At 42.0% G+C, this 26,381-nt stretch overlaps 1 protein-coding gene across 1 annotated transcript; it reads left to right on the top strand.

Annotated features, from left to right (window-relative positions):
- L1TD1 (LINE1 type transposase domain containing 1) lies at positions 1-26,381 on the top strand (the record flags this gene model as incomplete). Its single annotated transcript, XM_080801694.1, has 6 exons — positions 1-960; positions 3,542-3,643; positions 3,833-5,076; positions 6,052-6,135; positions 20,194-20,262; positions 26,288-26,381. 6 exons carry the CDS (start codon positions 1-3, stop codon positions 26,379-26,381), a joined length of 2,553 nt encoding a protein of 850 aa, XP_080657820.1.

Here is a 26,381-nt window from a genome sequence, read left to right as displayed (position 1 = left end):
ATGTCCATTGTAGAGTCAGAAGTTGCTAGACTTCCAAAGGAACAGGAAAATAGCACCCATAGGGGAAGAATTCACTTGATAGAAACTGACCAGGAGATGGCTCAGGTATTAGATTTAAAATGCAAAGACATGTCAGCAGTTATGCTGATGAAGTTTAAAGGCTTGATGGAAGATCTGGACTTAATGGTTGATGAGATAAGGGAATCCCTTAAAAAGGACCTAAAGGAGATGTTAGGAGTAGAAAGTAAAATGCCTGAAGTGAAGAATATAAGTAACTCCAGTCCCAAAAAGGAGTTGAAACAAATAAAAGGTTTAGCCACGCAAAAAACAGGGTTGTTAGAGAAGATAGTAGGAGCAAACTCTGAAATAGTTGAAGCTACTGACGAGTTGACTTCTAAAAGAAAAGAAGTGAGCGAGCTGAGTAGCAAATTAGACAAAGCTGAAGAGTATAGTACAGACCAAGGTAAGGAATTGCCCCGTGATAAATCACAAAATGACAAAGTCATGGGAAGTGTGGAAGAAGCCATAAGCAGTCTAGACAACAAGTGCGAAGAACGGAGCATCCATACAGAAGTAGCACGAGAGATTGGAGAGGATGAACTGGTCAAAGAAAAAGTCCCTCAGAACTCAAAGAATACAGAGAAAATTCTAAAAACCTCCAGAGAAGATGAAGGAGCGATACTTACTTTGGCAGCAGACTTTTCATCAGCAACACTGGACATTAGTAAGCAGTGGAGTAACGTCTTCAGCATCCTGAGGGAAAATGATTTTGAACCTAAGGTTCTGTGCCAAGTTAAATTAATATTTAAGTGTGATGGTGAAGTAAGGACCTTTGCAGATATGCAAAGTCTCAGCAGTTTTACTAGCCGAAAACCATTTCTGAACGAATTACTGAAAGATGTACTCCCACAAAAGGAAAAAATAAAGAAAGGAAGAAGGTACGGGATTCAAGAAAAGGTGGTAAGTATACAGATCCTGTGGAGCTTATGTACAGAGAATAAGTAATGGTAAAGTTATTCCTAAGGTTAAACCAATTTTTAAGAAATAATTACTTAAAAGCATGACATTAAAAGTAATGACTTAAAGGCTTTCTTCTTTTAATGGGTGGTGTTGGCAGCTTGGTAGAGGTTAGATTTGAGTTGAGAACGGATTGTACATATTCAGTTACAGATATTGAAAGAAAAATGTATAGCTTATGGATTTAAGGGTAATTACTGGAAGAGTAGCTTCTTTTTTTGTTTGTTTTGTTTTTTTTTTTTAAGATTTTACATACATACTTGGCAGAGATCACAAGTAGAGAGGGAAGCAGGCTCCCTGCTGTGAGCAGAGAGCATGTGGGACTCGATCCCAGGACCCTAAGATCATGACCTGAGCTGAAGGCCACCGAGCCACCCAGGTGGCCTGGATAGTAGCTTTTAAATCGTTAAAAGGGAAAAATAGAAACAAGTGAGTAAATTCAAAGCCCTCATGCAATAGGATTATAAAAAAAAATTAAAAAGTATGTTGAACTTTCAGTCTATAAAGTAGTCCTGGTAAGTCTTCATTAGTAATCAGAAATGCAGATAAACCTGTCTTACTGATGCCTGTTCAGGTGTTCATTAATGTTAATACCTAGCTGTTACCATTTCATGTAAGGATTTTAATTTTGTTTCCTTCATCATATTAGATTATGTTCCCATATATTTGATTTCATTGAAAACACTTCAGGTTAATTTCTGAATATTTGATTCCAATATTAAGTAATTCCTGTGATATATTGTAGAGATTCTCTGTCTCTCATCCTGGATGTGTGTCTTTTTCTTTTTTTGTCTGTGTTGTAAGGTGGTAGTATATTTTCTTTTCCATGTGACCAGTTTTCCTAGCACCATTTATCAAGGAGACTATCCCTATTCCATATTCTGGGCTCCTTTTTCCATAAATTAGTTTACCACATATGCCTGAATTTTTTTCTGGGCTCTTACTCTGTTTACATTGATTTTATGTGTCTGTTTTTGTGACTTTCATATAATACCATGCTGTTTTGATTACTATAGCTTTGTAATACGGTGTGAAATAGGTTGTGATGCCTCTTGCCTTATTCCGTTTCAAGGCTGCATTGGGTATTTGGAGTCTTTTCTGGTTCCATACAAGTTTTAGGAATATTTTTTTCCTGTGGAAAATACCATTGGAATTTTGGTAGAGATTGCACTGAATCTGCAGATTGCCTTGGGTAGTATAGACATTATAACAGTATTAATTCTGCCAATTCATGTGTGGAATATCTCCATTTATTTGTATCCTCAGAGGCCTGTATTGTAACCCAGTATTTTTTTTTTTTTAAGATTTTTATTTATTTATTTGACAGAGAGAGATCACAAGTAGGCAGAGAGGCAGGCAGGGAGAGAGGGGGAAGCAGGCTCCCTGCTGAGCAGAGAGCCTGATGCGGGGCTCCATCCCAGAGCCCTGGGATCATGAGCTGAGCCGAAGGCAGAGGCTTTAACCCACTGAGCCACCCAGGTACCCCTGTAACCCAGTATTTTTGATGGCTTCTCAAAAGAACATCTAATACCCCTGCCCTCCCAACATTTTGAAGTGTAGCATCTTTCCAAAATGACAGTGTGTAGAATTAGGAAATATACTTGGATCAAAAATTTCTTTGAGAATCATCATTGGTGATGTACACAGCCCAACCTGTCCTGGATGGTCTGGGGAGGTGGAAGGATAAACAGTGACCAGCCATCCCTAAATAGGGAAGATTCTGTAATAGAGGGAGCATTAAGTGAAAAGCTAGAGGCAAGGACAGGATTTCAAGGAATATTATGAGCCAACTTTTCTATTACAGATACTGTCCCGAGCTCCGTATCTAGGTTGTCGTATTTAACCCTCACAACGATCTGAAGTAGATGCTTTTCTAGAGAGCAAGTTGATGTGGTAGCAAATGTGACAGCTGGGTTTGAACAAGCAGTCTTTTTTAACGTAGGCTCCATACCCAAAGTTGGGGCTTGAACTCATGACCCTGAGATTGAGAGTCATGTGCTTGGCCACCTGTGCCAGCCAGGCGTCCCGGAATAAAGTAATCTTAAATTGAGCCTGTACTCCTAACCAAAACATTGCTTTCCTTTTGAGTAATACGGCTCTAGCTTGAACTACCAGTGGGATCTTTAAGAAATAAGATACACTTTTTGTTTCTTTTGGGGGTGGGGGAGTAAATGGGAGTTTTTGGGTAGTGTCTCTGAAGTTAGAGAAGTCTCTCTACTGCAGGGTCTTGCGTGTAATCAGACATCACTAACACAAGTTCTTAAGAGTCAGTGTTGGAATATAGAGGGAACACACTAAACATTAGGACATGGAAATTTGCAGGTGCTGCACAGATAGCAGGTATGATGGGGTAATCACGGGAAACTTGACTTGTTTGGGCTCCTAAGCATTCAAGAACAAGTAATACTTTAATTAGATATTTGGTAATTGTTAAAATATGTAATCAGATTAAACTGAGAGTGAAAGGTTTAATTCCTTTAAAAGACACATGATACAAAGTTTCTTTTTTTTTTTTTCCTTTCAGGAAAAAACTCTACTAGATTCAAAGCATGGAGCTGAGAGGGAAGCCAGTGATGGTTTGAGCTTTCTGTTTGTTAAAGAGGTAAAGGTTGCAGAGCCAGAGGAGGTAAACAACTTAGAGACTCAGGAAGAAGAGGCTTCAGAGTTGGATGAGGAAGAAGAGGCTTCAGGCCTGGAGGAGGAGGATGAAGAGACTTCAGAGCTGGAGGAAGAGGATGAAGAGACTTCAGGGCTGGAGGAGGAGGGAGAAGAAAAAGCTTCAGTATTACGTAAGAAACAGGATTCAGCCTTTCAGCATCATTCTGTGGTAAATACAAAATGTGGAGCTGAAGAAAAAAACAGGAATGGCTTGGAGGTTGTTTCAATTAAAGAGATAGAAGATTCTGAGCCGGAGGAAGAAGAAGGTTCAGAGTGGGAAATGGAAGTAGTCTTATCGTGGGAGGAAGGAGAGGACTCAGAGGTAGAAAGTGTAAAGACCTCGTCTCCAATAGAGAAAAAGGGGGCTTCAGATGGACTTAATGAAATTGCCTGTGATTATTTGGCTCAGGGCTTTGAGATGAAAAAGTTGGTGAAACACCAGATGGTACAAAAAACCCAGAATAAAGAGGAAATGGCTATACCAAAAAACCAAGGAGTTGGGACAGTCTGTCCCACCTTGACTTTGGCCTCTCCCTCAAAATCACTAGAGTTAAGTTCTGTTAAGCAGAAAAGGCATTTAGGTACAAATTTGAGTACTCCATCAGGAATCAACAAGTTTTTAAGGAAAACTGAAAAAGAGCGACACAAAATTCTGCTGACAGATAAGCGAACATCTAAAGAAACAGACTTATTACAAGAAACAGAAGAAGACTTTAGAAGAAATGTAATTAACAGCTTCAGAGAGCTACAGGAGGAAGTTGCAAATATTAAAAATTACCTTCCAGAGGTCTTGGGAGTAAAAAACACAATAGTTGTTCTGAATAGCAGAATAGACACACTTGAAGAGAGAATGGACAATCTAGAGGACCGTATTGAAGAATTCTCTAAGGATACAGTGCAAATGGCCAAACAGATAATAAATAAAGAAAGGTCAAGAGACATAGAAGATAGATCCAGAAGTTCCAACATCCGTTTGATAGGAATTCCAGAAAAAAGTAATAAAGAAAATGGAGCAGAGGAAATAATTAAGGAAATCATAGAAGAAAACTTTCCAGAGCTAAAGGATTCAAGTCTTGAGGTTGTTAGTGCTTACCGAATACCTAGTAAGGTTGATGAGAAGAGACTCACTCCTAGACATATCTTGGTGAAATTTGGGAATTCCAGTGATAAAGAAAAGATCCTAAAGGCTTCCAGAAAAAGAGAAATAACCTATAGAGGAACAAGAATCAGATTGACTGCAGACTTATCATTAGATACTCTAGATGCTAGAAGTCAGTGGAGCAATGTCATAAAAGTTCTGCAGGCAAAAGGCTTTACACCTCGAATCCTATACCCAGCCAAACTTGCATTTGATTTTGAAGGAAAAACAAAGACGTTTTTTGATACCGAAGAATTCACAAAGTTTGTTTCTTCCATACCCTCTTTGAAAGAATTACTGGAGGATATACTTTAACAATCTAGGAGGTCTATAAATGCTTACACACAATATATATTACCTTCCTCCCACAGCAAGAATCAAAAAGGAAAACAAAATTACATGTCACATTTCTACCCAGGAGGATGGACTGAACAGTATACTTACGGAGTAGGTGAAAGGAAGGTTACAGACACTACTAAAACGTTGTACAAGTTAAAGGATATTTTAAAATTAGTGTTAATCACTGTAGCTTTTGTGGGAGTAGGCTTTACACACCACTGGGGAAAGGGAGGGAATCTGTCATTGTAACCATAGACAGGGAGAGGTGGGGTGAAATAATAGAAAAATGGAAAAAGATGGCAAGATAAGTTAATGCAAAAGTTGAACTTTAAACACAAGGTATTTTAGATTTAGATTTTAGGTTTTATGATTTTGGATTATCATGTGAATCTTGAATCTTTATATTAAACATTTTTTCTTTGAATATGCTTCATTTGTTTACTTTTCTACCTCACATTTTCTAATGCATTTTGTCATTACATAGTTAATGTTTACATTTTATTGCATAAACCCATGGAGAGAACAACTCTAATGCTGGACATTAATGTATTCTCAGTTGTTAGTCTAGAATAAAATAGATTGATTTGCAATGTATAGATAAGAAAGGAAGAGAATGTGGTAACCATTTTATGGCTTTTGCTCCAAGGGCTTATTTAGCATATTTATAATTTACAAAAACAAAAAATGTCCACTGCCCAACATTTGAAATCAGCTTCTTAGTTGAGTCTTTCCATCTCTGACCTTCATGGACCTTACTGCAAACGGATAGTTACTTCAAATGCCCTTGCCTCAGTATACCTAGCTTTGAGCTTTAACTCTGTGTTACCCCAGGAAAGTCACTAATGCCTCTTGAATCTCCAGTCCTTTCATCTGTAACTGTGTCCATTCTTTCCTTACAGGTTTCTTAGAAAAATACGCAAGATGAGGTTTGTGCCCAGCATTGTTAGAATCCTCAGTAGATGGGAAATCCTGGTTCCTGACCAGTAGGTTAAAATGAAGCTGGTTGTCCTTCTCCCAGTTGTTGACTTTATTTTTAATCTCTACACCCAGCATGGGGCTTGAATTTAGAATCCCGAGGAGATCAAGAGTTGCATTCTACCAACTGAACCAGCCAGGTATCCCCCAGTTGATTTTAGAATGAGCACAACAGGAGGCTGTTCAGTTGCACTGGGGGATACGTGAGTCAGAAAACTGAAAATACTAATCTTACGTACTTGATTATCTTTGTATTTTCACCCTCTTGGATTTCATTGTTGTGTCTGGTTTATAGGCTTTTTCCCCCAGGTTTTCTTTTGTAAAAGTACTTTTTACCTTCTGCTCTACTTGTGACATGATAGAGGGTGTGGAGAAAATAGTACGGTCCCATGTACCTTTTACGGTCCCATGTACCTTTTACGCTTTCCCCAACAATAATGTCTTATGTAACTAGAATTGTTACAAGGGAGGATTCTTCGTTAGGTCCTTTGGAGGAAGCGTAATCTGTCACTATCTTGATTTCCAACTTGTAGTCTCCATAATAGTGTTTTTGTTCCAAGCCACCTATTTGTCATACTTTGTTATTGCAGCTCCAGGAAACTTAACATAGTGTTTACGAACTCCGTTACGCCCATGCACTGCTTTCTTCTGGACTAATCTAGACTAATAGTCTGTTTCTGTAGATGATTATAGGAGGTCAGGCAACAATTCTGCTGATGCTGATAACACTTCTAGTGACCAGATTGAGAGAGAGCCTGTCTTCTGTTACCCTCCAACATGGATGCTTACATTGACCTACCCCTACACAGTCAAAACCCCTTTTTCTTGTGGCGTTTATTTGGGGATAGTGTTCAAGCTGCTTTCTCCTAGGGTGTGAGAAAGGGTAAAGAATTTCTAGTGCAAGTGTAGACGGCAATATCCTTCAGTTCTGCTATTCTGGTAAGTCTGTGCAAAATCGCATGTTTTCCCATTGCTCTTCCACTCGTTTCTCCATTCTGTCTTCTTGTATTCACCCACTGATATGAGTCATGTAAGTCCCCTGGGTATTTTTCTTCTAAAATGTCCTTTTGTGAGTGTGTTGTGTTTTTCTTTTTCAATTTTTATTTATGTGATAGAGAAGAGAGCACAAGTAGGCAGAGCAGCAGGGAGGAGGAGGAGAGAACCAGGCTCCCCACTGAGCAGAGAGCCTGGTGCAGAGCTCGATCCCAGAACCATGGGGTCATGATGTGAGCTGAAGGCAGATGCTTAACCAACTGAGGCACCCCAGTGATCGTGTTTCTAATTTATGTGAGTGGAATCATGCTTTTGACCTCTATTACTATTAGTGCTTTTTTAAAAAGAGAAATCTATTACGCATATCTAATTCACTGTTCCTAATGAACTTTATGTATCCCCAGTATTTATCATTTTGTCTAGTGATCAACACCTGAACTGCTCCAACATCCCCCCACCCACTGCCATCCCAATCTCCCCACTAATAAACAGTTTGATCCCTGCTCCCTTATGGACCTGGGCAAGAGTACCTCTTCAATCCTTATGTAAGCTTATGCTTAATTCCTCTCAACATTACCAATTTTTTTTTTTTTTAAGATTTTATTTATTTGTCAGAGAGTGAGTGAGCACTGCCAGATGGAGGCAGAGGGAGAAGCAGGCTCCCTGCCGAGCAAGGAGCCCGATGTGGGACTGGATCCCAGGACGCTGGGATCACGACCTGAGCCGAAGGCAGCTGCTTGAGACCAACTGAGCCACCCAGTCATCCTTCAACATTACCAATTTTTTTTTTCTTAGCATTACCAATTTTTTTTAAGATTTTTATTTATTTATTTGACAGAGATCACAAGTAGGCAGAGAGGCAGACAGAGAGAGAGGGGGAAGCAGGCTCTCTGTGGAGCAGAGAGCCCGATGTGGGACTCGATCCCAGAACCCTGAGATCACGACCCGAGCCGAAGGCAGCAGCCTAACCCACTGAGCCACCCAGGGGCCCCAGCATTACCAATTCTTAAGAGTGGTTCTAGTTTGTGAAAAATGACCACCCAGATGAGAACAAGCCCACGGTATTCACTCAAACCTTACTGTGTTGAAGGAGCCAGCCACCATGGCCAATACAAAAAAAACTCAGGCAGGAGTGGGGAGGCTTTATTGTGGAACAAAAAGAAAGTTTCCTGGTATGCCACTATTGGAGGTTATTGGCATGAGAAACTAACTAGAGGCAGGACAATTTACATGATGACCTTCAGGAACATCCTTTTCTTTGGTTGGTCCTGAGTTGGAAAGAAATGGCAGTAAAAACGACTTGGTAATCATTGGCAAAGTCTGACCATTCTAGGCCAACTCATGCAAAGGTGGTTTGGCTTCCCAGGTTAACAGCTCAAGTTGCTGGTAAAGAGTTCTGTTGTCCTGTATGCTTTGGCTGTCTTTGTATAATTCACTGGAGTTCCTACTTTCCTACATCCCCACTCAACTTTCTAACTTTTCCTGACATAATGGCTGTAAAATGGTATCCTGTTTTAATTTGTATTTCTCTGATTAGCGAAGTTGAGAAGCAGTCTGTGTATTTTTGTAGTCATTCAGAGTTTACCCTTTGAATTTGCAGATTCATATCTTTTGCTCTTTTATAAATGACCCCCTCAATTTTATTTTTTTTTTTTTGCCCAGTAATCTTGTACACCCAGTGTGGGGCTTGAACTCAGCAGTTCTTAGGTCAAGAGTCACATGCTCTACTGAGCTAGCCAGGCACCCCAAAGCCTCTTGTTGATTTACAAGAGTTCTTTATATACCAAGTGGTAATCCCATATTGTTTTTAGATGATAGAATTATTTCCTCCCAGCTCATTACTCATTTGTTAGTTTTGTCTGTTCTGTCCTTTTTGAACAGAAGTCTTCAGTATTTATGTAATCAAACCCATAATTGTTTTTGCCTTACCATTGGTGCTTTTAAAGTCTTAAGAATTCCTTTCCTCCCTACACTCAAATATTCTACATGGTTTTTGGCTTTACATTTTTCCATTTAAAAGGATTAATGTATAAGTTACATGCGGTAACTTGTTTTACTGTGTATGGTGTTGCAAGTCTTGATAAGTGGATACAGATAACATAATCACAAGCAAGATGGTGGGTGTCTGGCTGGCTCAGAAGAGCTTGTGACTCTTGATACGGGGTTGTGAGTTCTAGCCTCATGTTGGGTATTACTTAAGTAAAAATCTTCAAAAAAAAAAAAATACAGAGTTGTTCCACGCTCTAAAATTAACCCCATTGAGTCCGGCTGCTTTCACTTGGCATAATGCCTTTGAGTTTCATCCACACTCCCCCCCCCTTTTTTTAAGATTTTATTTATTTATTTGACAGAGATCACAAGTAAGCAGAGAGGCAGGCAGAGAGAGAGGAGGAAGCAGGCTCCCCGCCAAACAGCCCAATGCAGAACTCAATCCTAGGACCCCAAGGTCATGACCTGAGCCCAAGGCGGAGGCTTAACCCACTGAGCCACCCAGGCGCCCTCACACTGCTTTTTTTTAATCAATCGTTCTTTCCATTTTATCAGTGAGTAGTGTTCTCTGGATGTGTCATAGTCTGTTGATCCATTTCCAAGTTGAACAGTTTTTGACTATTTCCAAAAATGCTGCCATAGCATTTATGTTTGTATGTATTTTTTTGTGTGAATACAAGTTTTCATTTCACTTGAATATATGCCCATAGTGGATTGCTGGATTGTATGGTAAACATATATATACCAAACTATTTTCCCAAGTAGCTGAACCATTTTGCATTCCCACCAGCAAGGTATGTTATTTCCGGTTGTTATCAGCACTGGGTGTGGCTTTACATTTTAATCTTTTATATTTCATTCTCTTATCTACCCAAAATCCATTTTCATATTTGGTTTAAGTCAGGAGTACAGTTTTATTTATTGCCAAATAGGAGGCCAGTTTTCTGACTCTGTTCTGTTTCATCGATCTGTTTTTCTGAAATTTACAATTTCTACTTTTTCCAAGAAAGAATGTAATAAAATATTTCAAAGTAGTATGAGTGTTAAGGGGATTTCAGGTTATAAAAAGGGGGATTGACTGTCTATCCTAGAATTATGGTATAGGGGCTGCAGAGGAGACATGAGCTCCAGTTTTTGTTCTTTTTTAAAGATTTTACTTATTTGAGACCTTGAGCACAAAAGGGGAGAAGCAGGCTCCGTGCTGGGCAGAGAGCCCAACGGGGGCCTCCATCCCAGGACCCTGAAATCATGACCTGAGCCAAAGGCAGGTGCCCCATGAGCTCCAGTTTTGAAATTTGCCATAGGTAAAACTTAACAAAATTTTATACTGTGTATAGGAAATAATCTCTAGTGTGTCATTTTGGGGAGAGGCTTGCCACTGCCAGGTCCAGGTTGCCCACAGCCCAGCTCCACCCGGTCTCCCCAGGCTTGAGCCATTCTGGTAAATCAGTTTGGGTTTGAAGGTGAAGTATGTGAAAACTCGGTCATTGTTCCGTGGATGACCTAGAGGCTGTTGATGTAATTACAGCAGTGCCCATAAAATAAATAAATAAATAAGTAAATAAATAAACATGTACACACACACGCACACACAAACATACGTGCAACAGATCCATCGTTGGAGATTTGATAAAAGTAAAATGTTCATTTCCTCATCCATTTTGTTTATTGGACTCGTGGAAATAACAGACATGACTTTAAATGCCATTGTATGTCCTGTGATTTGTGGAGCCAGTCCGCCATTAATTGGGCCTGTTTTTCTTCGGGGGAGTCAGCTGTGCGTTAGAAGGCTGGTGAGGGAGGAGGGGGGAGAGCAGTGACTGCCGAGCTTCTGTACATTACATACCAGGTGCTTTTCTTGCACATACATTCTCCGCTGTCATGGCTAAAATATTCTGTGCAATTACCCCCCATTTTGTAGATGAGAGAATGAAAAACCATACATACTAATTGAGCAAGTGTACAGAAACAGCAAGAAGAATGATGAGAAATTCCAAGCAGCCATCAGTATCAAACTGATGTTACTAGTATTTTAGCATATTGCCTCCCCAGTTTAACTTATTTTATGTTTTTTATTTTATTTTTTAAAGATTGATTATTTATTTGTCAGCAGGAGCACAGAGAGCTGTAGGCAGAACAGGCAGAGTGAGAAGCAGGCTCCCTGCTGAGCAAGGAGCCCCATGTGGGACTCAATCCCAGGACCCTGGGATCATGACTTGAGCCGAAGGCAGGTGCTTAACCAACTGAGCCACCCAGGCATCCTGGTTTATTTTATTTTTGTGGTTACAATCTTGTAATATTAACTTCACCGTCTTAAGGCATTCTTAAGTGTACAGTTCAGTGTTAAGTGTATTCACGTTGTCATGAAACACCTCCAGAACTTCCGTCTTGCAAAACTAAAACTGCCCATTAATCCCCTGTCCCTTTCCCCTTAGCCATCACCTTTCTGTTTCCTGTTTAGGATTTTGACCACTTTAGATCCCTCAGGAGTGACATCATCAGTATTTGTCCTTTTGGGACTGGCTTATTTCACTTAGTGTGATGCCCTTGAAATTCATCCACGTTGTAACATGTGACAGGATCTCCTTTTTTAAAGGCTGCATGACATTCCATTGCATGTATATCCCACATTTTCTTTATTCATCTGTCAGGAGACATTTGGGTTGTTCATACCTCTTGGGTATCGTGAATAATACTGTAATTGCACTGTGTGTGTGTGTGTGTGTGTGTGTGTGTGTGTGTGTGTGTAAATAGCTCTTAAGATTCTGCTTTGAATTCCTTTGGTAAATACCCAGAAGGGGAGTTGCTAGATCATATGGTAATTTTTAATTTTTTCAGGAGGTTTGATATTGTGTTACATAGTGGCTATACTATTTACATTCCCAATTGCTTCCAGATTTTTAAAGAAATACGAACACCCTGGGGACTAAATTCCTACTTGCATGGTGTTCTTGTCTCCACATTAACATATGAAGAAACTTAGAAGGTATCAGTGGATCAATAAATTCTTTGCAACAAACCTTGAATGGTTTCTAGCCATTCTCAGAAACTAATTGCTCCCTGCAAATCTGCATAGACAGGGAAGGCAAACCAGACTTAAAGGAGGTGATCCCCATAGCGAACCCTGAAGGCTCCTAGAAGTTAGATGGGCAAAGACGGGGGCTTCCAGGTAGGTAGAACAGCCTGGAAAACCCTGTGCTGAAAGGACTTGATTTCCTGCTGTAAATTTCCATTGCTTTCCTATGGCTCCAGCCTAAAAATTCATGGTTTTTTTTTTTTTTTTTTAAGATTTTATTTGACAGAGATCACAAGGAGGCAGAGAGGCAGGCATAGAGAGAGTGGGAAGCAGGCTTCCTGCTTAGCGGAGAGCCCTATGCGGTGCTCGATCCTAGGACCCTGGGATCATGACCTGAGCCGAAGACGGAGGCTTTAACCCACTGAGCCACCCAGGCGCCCCTAAAAATCCATGTTTTTGACTTTCTGGTTCATTGTTTGTTTTTCTCTGGGAGTATGTGGTAATCTCCCCCGGAGCAGGTAGCATATGCCAGGCCATTAGAGACAGATGTCCTGTTCTCACTGCGGCAAGGGAAGGTGGGAACTCATTACCAAGGGTCCAAACACCTTTATGCTGAGAGAGACATTCTCTGTATAGCGTTTATGGTTTTAGTGGGAAAGCAAGCATTAAAGAAGGAATTGGGAGTTATGTAAAGGGAAGTACTGTGTTCTCTGGGAACCTGTAGAAAGGGGATTGAGGAGACTTGAAAGGTTTATCAGAGGACATACGCTTGAGATGTGAAAGGGGCCCATGGTGGCTCAGTCTGTTAAGCATCTGACTCTTGATCTCAGCTCAGGTCTTAATCTCAGGGTTGTAAGTTCAAGCCCTGCATGGGCTCCATGGTGGGCATGGAACCTACTTTAAAAAGATGTGGAAAACAATTTCAATATATAACAGCCACACCCAATTTTGGAATCAGATAGGGGAGATGTTTTTATATCTTGCTAAATTTGCACAAGAATAAGGAAAATGATGTTTTACTTTGATCGGTTTTTAGAGTCAGATCGGTGCAAATAGCCCACTCCAGACAAGAATAAGCAATTCAAGTTCCTAAAAGTGAATATTTTGATGTTTGTTGCCTTAGAGATCTCTGGGTTGTACAGGGTGGCCTCCGAGCCAGATGGGGATGTTGGGTTCCTAAGCCTAAGGACAGTGACTGGGGAGCAGATTTGGAAGGTGACTGTTTAGAGACCTTGGGGTTCTGTGATAAGCTGAGTGTGCCTGCATCTTGTGAGAGGGAAGGAAAGGGGGAATTACCCAAAACTTTCCACTGAAACATCACAGCTATTAGAACATTGATTTTTAAAGATTTTGTTTTTTTTTTATTTGAGAGAGAGCATGAGTGGTGGGGGGGAGGGTCAGAGGGAGAAGGAGAAGCAGACACCCCCACTGAGAAGCGAGCCAGATGCGGGGCTCAATCCCAGGATCCTGGGATCATGACCTGAGCCGAAGGCAGCTGCTTAACCAACAGAGCCACACAGGTGCCCCAGAACATTGATTTTTTTTTTTTCTTAAGATTTTATTTATTTATTTGACAGAGAGATCACAAGTAGGCAGAGAGGTAGGCAGAGAGAGAGGGGAAAGCAGGCTCCCCGCTGAGCAGAAAGCCCGATGCGGGGCTCGATCCCAGGACCCTGGGATCATGACCAGAGCTGAAGGCAGAGGCTTAATCCACTGAGCCACCCAGGCGCCCCAGTATTTTTTTTTTAAGATTTTACTTGACAGAGCACAAGAGGGGGAGCGACAGGCCGAGGGAGGGGAAGAAGAAGGTTCCCCACAGAGCAGAGAGGGAGGAGCCCATGTGGGGCTCCATCCCAGCACCCCAGGATCATGACCCGTGCCAAAGGTAGACACTTAACTGACTGAGTCACCCAGGTGCCCCAGTAAATGATATCTTTTCATTAAAAGGCTTTGTAACCATAATTTTCTTTTAAAGATTTTATTTATTTATTTGACAGATCACAAGTAGGCAGAGAGGCAGGCAGAGAGAGGGAGAGGGGAGCAGGCTCTCTGCTGAGCAGAGTCCGATGTGGGACTCGATCCCAGGACCCTGAGATCATGACCTGAGCCGAAGGCAGCAGCTTAACCCACTGAGCCACCCAGGCGCCCCTGTAACCATAATTTTAATTGCTGCATAATTCCTCAGATAAATACACTGTAATTTGTTTAATCTTCCTCCCGCCTTTGGACATTTTGGTTTTACGTTTGGAATCAGCACAAACAGAAAATTGGAAATTTTTAAGGATTGGAATGTTTCCTTTGTTGAGCCCTATAGGACTCCTGTCAGAGGACAGTCTAGCGGGACTGGAATGAATGGATCAAAGAGCAAGGTCATTTTAGGCCTTTTTTGCTAAATATTACCCACATTTCTTTCAAAAACGGTGTTAGTGGTTTCAGCTGTCTCAGCTGAAAGGGCCAGCTTCTCACCCCTGGCTGCTGACGAAGGATGTAATTGAAAACACATTTCAGGAGGAAAAAAGGGGTACCTGGTAACTTTCAGAGCTGACTCTTAGTGAGATGACAAACCCGGTTGGGCCCTGTCCCTGGGAGTTAGGCAGAGGCTCTGCGCCTGTTTATCCACAGAGAGATGTGTGCTTTTCAGATCACGTCTTCACGTGCTCGTTCTCTCCCTTCTCCCAATGTTGGCCATAGAACTGGGCGTCTTTCTACCCACTTAATCTTTTATCTCTTCTAATCTTAGTTTTTCACTTCCTGCATTAGTTTTAGCCTTTGGCTCATTTACATTAAATCTCCTTCATGGAGGGGCAGGTGGGTGGCTCAGTCGGTTGAGCATCTGCCTTTGGTTTGGGGGGTGGTCTCTAGGTCCTGGGATTGGGCTTTCTGCTTGGGGGTGGGGGGTTGCTTCTCTCTCCCTCTCCCTCTCCCTCTGTGATCTCGCTCATTCTCTCTCAAACTCTTTAAATAAATAAATAAATGTCCTTCATTGCATCTCCTTTGGGATTTCTAATATTTTAAAATTTTGTTTCATTTCTTTTACCATGATTTACCTTTCTCTTATTCTTTTTTTAAAATTTTTTTGTACCTTTTGTTATTAATGTAGTCACTCTTTCCCTCTTCATTTCTTACCTGGCTTCAGGGTTGTATTTCTGTCTCCTTGTCCTTCGATGTTTCATTTTCGTTTGTGTTCAGAGCAGGGCTGGAGAAAACCGTTCTCTTAGGAAGAAGTGTGGAGAGGCCCCAATGTGTTTACAGGCAAACGTTGAGGCCACCACTGGCCCGGTGCAATGCAGGTCTCCAAAACCCCTCACCTCTTGGACCCTCCCCTGACCCCCGTCCACACAAGGAGTCCAAGAGGGAGGAGCCTGCCTTTCCCTCTGCCTTCTAGCCAAGCTCTCAAAATTTCCTGGCTGAACAGCTGAGGAAGTTAGCTACCTAACTTCGCAAAGATAGACAGCTGGTATACTTATCCTTGGGCTCTAGCCAAGGACTAATTTAGTGTCTTTTCTTGGGGAGAGGTGTGGATGAGTCTGGGTGTCCGCTTGCGTATTACAGGAACCCTCCAAACTTAACAATGAGCGGGGTTGGAAGAGGAGTTTGACTATGGGCCGTATATGACTTTCCTGTCTCCATGTTCTGGTATGGAACGCAGAGGCCTGAGAATTCTGAACTGGAATGTGGCATTCTATGGCCTCATGAAGGCATATTTGTAGTAGTTTGCTAGGTTTTGTAATTTTTATTTATTTTTAAGATACTTATTTTAGAGCAGGGGGGAAGAGCAAGCAGAGGGAGAGGGACAATCAGACTGCAGAGCACAGCAGAGCACAGAGCCTGACACAGGGCTTGATCCCAGGATCTGGAGATCATGAACTGAATTGAAAGCAAAAATCAGTTAAGCATCTGCCTTTGGCTGGGGTCATGATCCCAGAGTGCTGGGGTCATGATCCCAGATTTCTGGGATCAAGCCCCACCATGGGCTCCCTGCTCAGTGGGGAGTCTGCTTCTCCCTCTCCCTCTCCCTCTGCCCTTCTCCCTGCCTCCCCATCGTGCTCTCTCTCTCAAATAAATAAATAAAATCTTAAAAAAATGTTAAGGTAGGATGTGTGGGCCTCCATTTATACTCTTGCTGTAGAGATGGGGTGAGCCATTTTGATTTACTGCAACCTGGGAGCTTTTGAAAGGTTATATTTAGGGGAATGTCATGATCAAAACTATGCTGAAAGACTTCGGTGGTGAATTTTTTTTTTTTTAAGATTTTATTTATATGAAAGAGTGAGTATGTGCTTGTGCATATGGAGACAAATAGACTCCATCCAATGTGGGGCTTGACCGCATGACCCATGACCCCAAGACCACAACTAAGCCAAAATCAAGAGTTGGACATTCAACTGACTGGGCCACCCAGGGACCCCAGTGGTGAATTTTTAAAATATGGAATTAAATGAGAAAGTATAGGATAAAGGAGGAATTAGTTAAAGCTTAACAGGGAGAAGATGACACCATAAAAAAGATACAAATTAAATACAGGAAAATCACTTTTACCTTTAGTCAGAAGTAATACACACCTGACGTACATCTTACACACAACATTATGTGCCAATTATGTCTCAATTAAGAAAGTTGTTTTGATGTAAAATGGTTTAAAAAAAAAAAAAGAACAAAGTTCACCAACACAGAGTTAGAAACAACAGAATGCCTCAAGGTGATACACTAAGGGAGCATTCTCATTTGGTGGGGTTCCATCACCCCACAGGCTGGATTCTTCGTACAGTCTTTTCTTTTAAGGTTTCCACTTGGAAGCCAAAAGCCAAACTTCTTAGTTTAAGCTGATGGTTTCCAGATTGAGGAAAATTTTCTGAGGAGTCATGCAGATTTGCTGCACCTCCCACCCCAAGGTAAAGTATTTTGGTCCATGTGTCAAAGCCACAGATTTTACTAGCTTAAGTTCTTCAAAGGAAGTACAAAACCTTGGGACCTTGTACTGGTAAATAGATGTCCTACCTTAGTGTTTCCCGGTATTAAGATAGTGCATCACTTTTCTAATTCTCACTCATTTTGGTTTTATGCAAATTTTGGTTTTTTAATCATCAAAACTAAGACATAGCAAAAAAATAATGACACCATCACTTGACACTTACCTTCTTGTGCTAAGTTCACCACCCAGTCATGACAACACCCTAATTCTAGCAGAAAGTCTAAAGAATTATTCAGCCTCCTGACCACACAGGGGAATTGCTGATATGCTAGACAGTTAGAATAACAATAGTGGTAGATGATCTTACTTTAACTTTTGAGATAATATGACAATTGAGAAGTGGAAACCCTTGTGAAATTTTTTTTCTTGTTTGGTACCAAGATCATTAGCCCTTTCTGGTTGTTACATATTGTAAGGTTTAAAGAGTCAAATAAGCAAGAGTACTCTATAATACATTTGAAACATGAAAGACTGTGCTGTAATCTTTATAGGTACAAAGTTGAAGTTTCAGGTAAGTCTAGATGACCCCCATTATTCATCAGAACTCCTTTAAATAGACCAACATCTAAGTAAGCAGCACTCCTGGGGCCCCTGACCCGCTCAGTCAGAAGAGCATGTGACTCTTGATCTCAGGGTCACGAATTTGAGCCCCATGTTGGGTGTAGAAATTACTAAACAAGCAGCATTACTATTTACTCCAGAGCTTTTAGAATAAACCTGTTGCACTTTGAGCATCCAGGTGGGTACGGTAGAGATGGTAAGCGCTCATCACTTCTCCGAAAATTTCTTGCCTGCCTTGGTTTTTTCAGTCTTTTTTCAATGGGTGAATCATTTCTTTCTTTCTTTCTTTTTTTTTTTTTAAGATTTTGTTTTTATTTATTTGTCAGAGCACAAGCAGGCAGAGAGGCAGGCAGAGGCAGAGAGAGAAGCAGGCTCCCCACTGAGCAAGGAGCCCGATGCGGGACTCGATCCCAGGACTCTGGGATCATGGCCTGAGCCGAAGGCAGCGGCTTAACCCACTGAGCCACCCAGGCGTCCCATTGGGTGAATCATTGCTTAAAAAGTCCGAATCTTCTGGGACCCCTGGGTGGCTCAGTGGGTTAAAGCCTCTGCCTTCGGCTCAGGTCATGATCCCAGGGTCCTGGGATCGAGCCCCGCATCGGGCTCTCTGCTCAGCAGGGAGCCTGCTTCCTCCTCTCTCTCTGCCTGCCTCTCTGCCTACTTCTGATCTCTGTCTGCCAAATAAATAAATAAATCATCTTTAAAAAAAAAAAAAAAGTCTGAATCTTATGAGTACAGTTCATCCGGCAAAAGTTGGCTGGTCCCATCTGCAATTAATAATAAAATGGGCGCCTGGGTGGCTCAGTGGATTAAAGTCTCTGTCTTCGGCTCAGGTCATGATCCCAAGGTCATGGGATGGAGCCCCACATTAGGCTGTCTGCTCGGGGGTGAGCCTGCTTCCCCCTCTCTCTGTCTGCCTCTCTGCCTGCTTGTGATCTCTGTCTGTCAAATAAATAAATAAAATCTTTTAAAAAAAATGAGATGAGCAGCATCTTTTTGTTCATGCTAACATGCTATCCAAACAAAATTTGGACTTGCAAATTGGGAGAGGCCAAGTTTTCCAGTCCTCCTGTTTTGTAGAAGAGGGGGACTGCTAACCAGAATGAGCTGTATCATTAACAATAGCCTGGAATGGAGAGAACTCTTGGCATTCCGCCACGTCAGCCGAGTAGGGACAGGCCCACAGGGAAGAAGGTCTTAGAAGCTGTGGTCTCCGGGATGCAGAGTTGGCGGGCCCGATGCCCCAGTCCATGGGGTGTGCAGCTGAGGTCCATGCAGAGATGTGGGGAGTGGAACGGTCAAGGTGACATGGACGTGTGACGTATGGGTAGCCAGGCCAGGTGGCTGCCCCGGCTCAGGCCCAGAAACCAGCCAGTTATGCAAAGTCCCAGCAGCAGCACTACCCTCTCCTTGAAGCCCTCGCAGATTTGCTTGGCTTCTAAAGAAAAAAAATTACAAAATTTTCTGTTATAAAATGACTTATGTAAGCTTTGTGCTTATTTACACTCCTTGGGCTTAGAGCTCTTCTGCAACTAGGAAATGGAAACAGACTTACATCCGAATTACAAAGAAAGCTGTGGAACCAAGGAAATTAAAAACATTTAATATAGCCGTAGCCACAGTGGTGGTGGTGTTCTGGAACTTAATAGTTGCTCATAGCATGAGTATGAACAGGCTTTCTAGAACTTTCTGCCTGTCTTTCGGAGAGACCTAATTCTCACGGGGCATTTCTGTCTTCAAACCGACCAGGAAACGTTTCTTCCCCCAGAGTGCCAAGACAGAAGCATCTCTGATCACTGAGGCAGAGATCCTAGAAGATGCTTGTAGGAGTCTTTTTTTTCCCCCCTCATCCTCTCTGAATTAAAACACAAAATTAAATTGTTCTCAAGAACACGCGGGATCCCCCCAGATCCACTCTTTGAAAAATTACGAACTCTGCAAGCAAACTGTCAAGAAATGAACAGAGCAACAACTTGATGCAAGGAGTGAGCTCAAAAGCAAGAATCTTGCTGTTTCACGCAGAGCAACGGGGGTGTGGTCCTACCCCCTCAAGCCCCAGAGCCCCTCTCGCCTCGGTCGGGGCCCTCAGACCAGAAGCATCTGTGTTCCAAGCAGAGCCCGGGTGCACCAGGGGCAGGAAGCTTACAGTCTTCGGCGACCTTAATCATCATCATCTGGTCCTGCTTTCAGTGATGCCAGCTTTGAGCCTGGATGCCTGGCAGTTGGTCTCTCCAGACACGGCTCTGCTGGGAAGAAAGATACTATGTCCAACTCTGCCGTCCAAGAATTTATCGTCTAATTAGGGAAATTTTAATTTAAAAAAATGGTATGTGCTCAAGAGACAGCCATTACAAGTCTAAAAATTAATTCAAGGCAACAGAGATATTTGAGAGACTGTAACTGGTTTCTCCCTTCTCTCATTACACTTCCTCGTTCAGCCTCTCTCGACTGGCAGTTCTCTGTATTGTTTTCCTTCTGCCCTGCCCACAGGCTGCTCCCACAACCTTTAAAGCTCTTTTCCCCATTATCACCTAGAAATGCCTTCTACTTAGCAGTTGATGTCACCTCCTCCAGGAAGCGGTCTCTGTCTCTGGTCTCTGATGCGTAAGTAAGACGTACAGCAGCCCTCTTTACTCTCCTCAGGATCATGACCTGAGCTGAAGGCAGGCAGATGCTTAACCAGCTGAGCCAACCAGGCGCCCCATCTTTTTTTTTTTTTTTTTAAGATTTTATTTATTTATTTGACAGAGATCACACGTAGGCAGAGAGGCAGGCAGAGAGAGGAAGGGAAGCAGGCTCCCTGCTGAGCAGAGCCCCCAATGGTGACTTGATCCCAGAACCCGGAGATCATGACCTGAGCTGAAGGCAGAGGCTTTAACCCACTGAGCCACCCAGGCGCCCCCAGGTGCCCCACCTTGACTGGAGCTCTTTAAGTGCTGTCTGAGTTCAGGATTGACTCCAGCCTGGCAAGTTGCAGACATGGAAGATAATAGCCCTTTGGTGCACCAGAAGCCTAGCCAAGAGGGATCTAATAATGATAAGCGCTCAGTTTCCTAGACAAGCACTTTAAAAAAAGTAGATTCTGAAAATAAAATGTCCATACTCTTAACCTGTGCTACCAGCACAAAAAAAATGAGTGTCTGAAGTGTTGGGGGAAGTGCTCAACTTTCTTGGGCAATGATTGTGTCCCCGCCCCCATGTGATCATCCACTTCTCTCTTCACAGTTTCCCTGTATCTTTTTGCCTTTCTCTCCTTCCTGCTGAGCCTTGATTCTGTCTCATGGAGCCAGAGCTAGAAATGAAAACAAGGGAAGTGTCACAGCAGAGTCTGTTGTCCCTTTTGTGTGTCAGAGAGATGGTTATAGAGAACAGACTCTGGCCAAGCAAGCAAGGCTGGAAACCTTATTGGCTTGAGTCATGCTGATAGGAGAGTCCCCTCCTTCCTGTTTACATTTAATGGTGCTACTCTTTCTTCAAATATTCTAAGTATTTGTTTTGTTTTTTAATTTTTTTCCTTTTTTTTTTTTTTTAAATTTCAGTGTTCCAGAATTCATTGTTTAGGTGTATTTGTTTTAACCTCTTCTAGATTGTTCTAGGAGCTTTACTTTAGGAGTGAGTTCTCCCACTTAAGTATGTGGATTCCACTTCAGTGGCCTTGGACTTGCTTCCATGTATTACGTTTCTTGCTCAAGAGATTTTCTCCTTACCTGCCTTGGTTTGTGGAGGTTTCCATTTGGTTGTTTTTGTTTAGGTTCTGTTTTCGTTCCTTGATTCTAGATCATTTTTTGTGTTAGTGGATTGGCTTGGGTTTTGCCACCCTGAGAATGCAGGCCCCGCATGTGAATGGACTCAGGATTCCAATTGCATGGTTCTACTAATGTGGGAAGGCTAACTCTATCTTCTAGCTAAGAACTTGGGCTAATGGAAGGACATTCAGACTTCCCTTGGTGGGTCAGCAGCCAGATGCAGCTTCTCATGAAACGCCAGGCTTGTGGACATTTTTAACTCCAGTCCCTAGAGCCTGTATTCCTCTCAGGTCCTATTCATGAGCTATACGACCTCAAACACTACTCTATGTATCTGACTGCTTTGGAACCCCCTTTTCTTGCCTTAGACACCTGTATTATAACATTTTAATACTCAAATGTTTTAAATATTCTAGCTAGCATTTTTATGTATTAAGCATATAAAATATTTTAGAATATGCCCAATCTACCATCATGACCTAAATATTTTTTCATAGTTTTTTTTTTTTTTTAAAGCATATAATGTATTATTCGCCCTGGGGTACAGGTCTGTGATTCATCAGCCTTACATAATTCACAGCGCTCACCATAGCATAAACCCTCCCCAATGTCCATCACCCAGCCACCCTATCCCTCCCTGCCAACCCACCACCCCCCACCCCTCAGCAACCCCCAGTTTGTTTCCTGAGATTAAGTGTCTCTTATGGTTTATCTCACTCCCTGGTCCCATCTTGTTTCATTTTTTTCCCTCCCTACCCCCCACGACCACCCACCCTGCTTCTCAAATTCCTCATATCAGAGAGATCATATAATAATGACCTAAATTTTTAACTAGAAGTTATTTTTAATAAAATACTGCTTTTTATATTAATTTTTTTTTAAGAGCAGGAGAAAGTGGGAGGAGGGGCAGAGGAAGAGAGAATCTTAAGCAGGCTCCACACCTAGTGCAGAGCCTGAAATGGTGCTTGATCTCACAACCCTGAGATCATGATCTGAGCCAAAATCAAGACTTGGATGTTTAACCAATTGAGCCACCTAGGTGCCCTTAATGTCAGTTTTTAAATAATCTCTTCATTCACCTATCTTTCTAGTAGGTTTAAGCTGGTTTTTTTTTCCAGATGTGTAATCATATGCTCTGTAAATAATGACAGTATTGCAACCTCCTTTCTATTAATTACACATTTTATTTTATTTTATTTATTTATTTTTTTAAAAGATTTTACTCATTTATTTGACAGAGGGAGATCACAAGTAGGCAGAGAAGTAGGCAGAGAAGCAGGCAGAGAGAGGAGGAAGCAGGCTCCCCGCTGAGCAGAGAGCCCGATGCGGGGCTTGATCCTAGGACCCTGGGATCATGACCTGAGCTGAAAGCAGAGGCCTTAACCCACTGAGCCACCCAGGTGCCCCTAATTACACATTTTAATTCAGTCTTTGTCTAATTGCCTTGGCAGGAACTTCTAGAACAATAGTCAATAACAGTGGTACTTTTAGGTCCTCTCTTGGACACAGTCTGATCAGAAATGCTTTTAGTGTTTTACCATGAAATACATTTGGGTTTTGGTTCTGAGAAATATCTTCATTAAAATAAAGGAATACCTTTTATTTTCATTTTTTTAAGGATTTTCTTTTTAAGTAATGTCTACACCCTGTGTGGGGCTCAAACTCACAACCTCCGTTTTCATTTTATTAAGAGGTTTATTAAGGAGGAGTAGGTGTACAAATTTTAATAAATGCATTTTTAATAGTAAAGGCAATCGTGGTTTCTTTCTTGACTTACTTAAAATTAACTTATATTACTAAATTTCCTAATATGGAATCATCCTTGGATTCCTTGATTCCTGAAATGAACTTTACTTGGTCTTGGTGTGTTATTCTTTTAATGTACTGCTGGTTTGATTTGATATATACAATTTATATGTGGTTGGTGTATGTATATATATACATATTTAAACTTACTTTCAACTCTTTACAAGTAAAACTAGTCTGCAGTTTTGTGTTTATTAGGTTCTCAGATCAGTCATTTGCCAGTTGTGTAAGTTAAGGTATTTATTTCCTTTATTTCTCTGTGCTCTTGAGTAGTTTAAACAGCATCAACAAATCTGTTTATTCAATTTTTAAAGAGTCCCATGTGGAGTGATCTGGGACTAGAGTATTGGAGGAGAATTGTCTTTATTTCTACATGTTATTTATCTGTTTACTTCCATGTGTTTCCAACCCAATTTTGGGAAAGATATTTTCATTGAAGATCATCAGTTTTTATTAGGATTTTCAAATGTTTTAAATTATAGTGGTATATAATGGTCTCATACTTATCTCTATTTCCTCTATATATGGGCAAGTTTCCCTTTCCTAAATTTGTGTTTTTGTGCTCTCTTCCTTGTTTCTTCTATAAGGCTAGCTAGGGACACCTATATTGTTCAGTGATCTAGCTTTTAGATTCATAAATTCATTTTTTTCATTTTCTTAATCATTAATTTCTTTTTTAAAAAGATTTTGAGAGAGAGAGAAATTCTAAAAAAATCTTTTTAAAAAGGGTTTCATCCTCAACTCTTCTTTTCCCTTCTCTCTTAGGAACCCTCAGGACTTCCGTAGTTACTTTCATCCAGATCACTTCCACTCCTAACACCCTTTCCTGACCCTCCAGAGCACTGTTCATCCTACCTGACTTTGAGCACTGATCATGCAGAAGTGCCTGACCTCCTCCTAGGAGCCCAACATCCCACTTGCTATGGGGGGGGAGGGGCAGAGGAGGAGGGAGAGGGACAAGTCGACTCTGCACTGAGGTCTTGACCTGAGCCGAAATCAAGAGTCAGAGGCTTAAAGGACTGAGCCACCCAGGCATCCCTTCATCATTAATTTCTGATTTTAACTTTATTGTGTCCCTTATTTCCCTTTCTTTGGGTTTATTTATTATTTTTCTAAAGTCCTGGAATAGGTGACTCTTCCTGTATTTTTTCTGTTACCAGAAGTTACTGTGTAACTGGACTTTCCTTTGAGGTGGTACCATGTGTTGACCTTCTAGGAGATCACACCCACCAGAGATGGCCTTTGGGGGGTTTTACTTAATTTCAACATATTTTTTTACTTCAAACCCAAAGGTCCAGATGAGAACCCTAGGTGAGATCCAAACACACAGAAACCGGGCATGAATAGATTGTAATAGCAGAGGAAACAATGTAAGCAAGTTGTCTGAGGTGGGAAGAGCATAGACATATTGTTAAGCGGGAGGGTATGCCAAGTAGGGTAGTGACGGGTGTTTGGAAGCCAGACCACACCGGATCTTGAATCCAAGGCTAGAGTTGAGAGAATTTCTCTAGGTGGTGGGGAGCCTTTGTTCAGAGTTGGATGCCATGAGCTCAGAATGGATTTGGGCAAATGTCAGGACCGGGCTGTGGGGCACAGGTGGTAGGGTAGGACATTCGTCTGGTCCTTCCGCATGGTCAGTGCTCAAAGTTGGGTGGGATGAACAGCGCTCTGGAGAGTGGGGAAAGAATGTTAGGGGTGGAAGTGACTTGGATGAAAGTAATCACAGAAGCCCTGAGGGTTTTGAGGGGGAGGGGAAAAGAAGAAGAGTTGAGGATGAAATCTTTTGTTTCCATTAAGGTTTTTAATCTTAATTCCAGTGTAGCTAGCATACAGTGTTGTGTTAGTTTCAGGTGTACAGTATAGTGATTCTACAGTCCCTACGACACCCGGTGCTCATCACCTCAGTGCTTAATCCCCATGATGTGTTTCACCCATCCCCCCACCCTCCCCTCTGGTAATCGTCAGTTTGTTCTCTAAACTGGAGAGTCGATTTCTTGTTTTATCTCTTTCTCTCTCTCTCCCCCTCTTTTTCCCCCTTTGCTCATTTGTTGTGTTTCTTACATTCCACATATGTGTGAAATCATACGGCATTTGTCTTTCTTTGACTTACTTCACTTAGCATTACACGTTCTAGAGCCATCCATGTTGTTGCAAATGGCAAGATCTTGTTATTTTTTATGGCTGAGTAATATTCCATTGTCTGTATCCCATATCTCCTTTATCCATTCATCTTTTGATGGATACTTGGGCTGCTTCCATAATTTGGCTATTGTAAATAATACCGCTGTAAACATAAGGGCATGTGTGTCCCTTTGAGTTCATGTTTTTGTATTTTTCAGGTAACTATCCAGTAGTGCAGTTACTGGATCTTAAGGTAGTTCTATTTTTAAAAAAAAAAAGATTTTATTTATTTATTTGACAGAGAGAGAGAGAGATCACAAGTAGGCAGAGAGACAGGCGGGGGAGGGGGAAGCAAGCTCCCTGCTGAGCAGAGAGCCCGATGTGGGGCTCAATCCCAGGACCCTGAGATCACGACCTGAGCCGAAGGCAGAGGCTTAACCCTCTGAGCCACCCAGGCGCCCCAAGGTAGTTCTATTTTTAACCTTTTGAGGAACCTCCATACTGTTTACCATGGTGGCCACACCAGTTCGCACTCCCTCCAACAGTGAGGGAGGGTTCCTCTTTCTCCACATCCTCCCCAACGCTTGTTTCTTAAGTTGATTTTAGCCATTCTGAGAGGTGTGAGATGATAACTCATTATAGTTTTGATTTGCATTTCCCCGATGGTACGTGATATTGAGCATCTTTTCATGTTCGTGTTGGTTAGAGGATGAAATGCTGGTCCTGGCATTTGCTCAAAAAAAGGGAGCCTGAGGGAGAGGCCGTGAGGGTAGCAGGTGGTTAGCACCCTGCGGGTGATTTGCTGAAGATCCCTGCTTCACTCTGGAACGCCACCTAACCTGCCGCATTCTTCACCCACTCTCTCCCCCCTCACGCAGCCTGCTCCAGGCTGGCCTTGGTGGTACAAGGGGTCCACTGCCACTCCCCCCACTCCCCAGCTCCTTCTTCTGCTGCAGGGAGCTGGCAGCAGCTGGAGAAGGGAGCAGTGCCCAGGGCTTGAAGGGGGAAGGAGGCGGTGGGGAAGGGGATCTAGCCACCATCGACAACTAG

The sequence above is a fragment of the Martes martes genome (assembly GCF_963455335.1).
Source record: "Martes martes genome assembly, chromosome: 4".
Taxonomy (NCBI): Eukaryota; Metazoa; Chordata; class Mammalia; order Carnivora; family Mustelidae; genus Martes; species Martes martes.
Note: the sequence above shows the minus strand (reverse complement) of the source record. Positions and strands in the feature narration are given on the sequence as shown.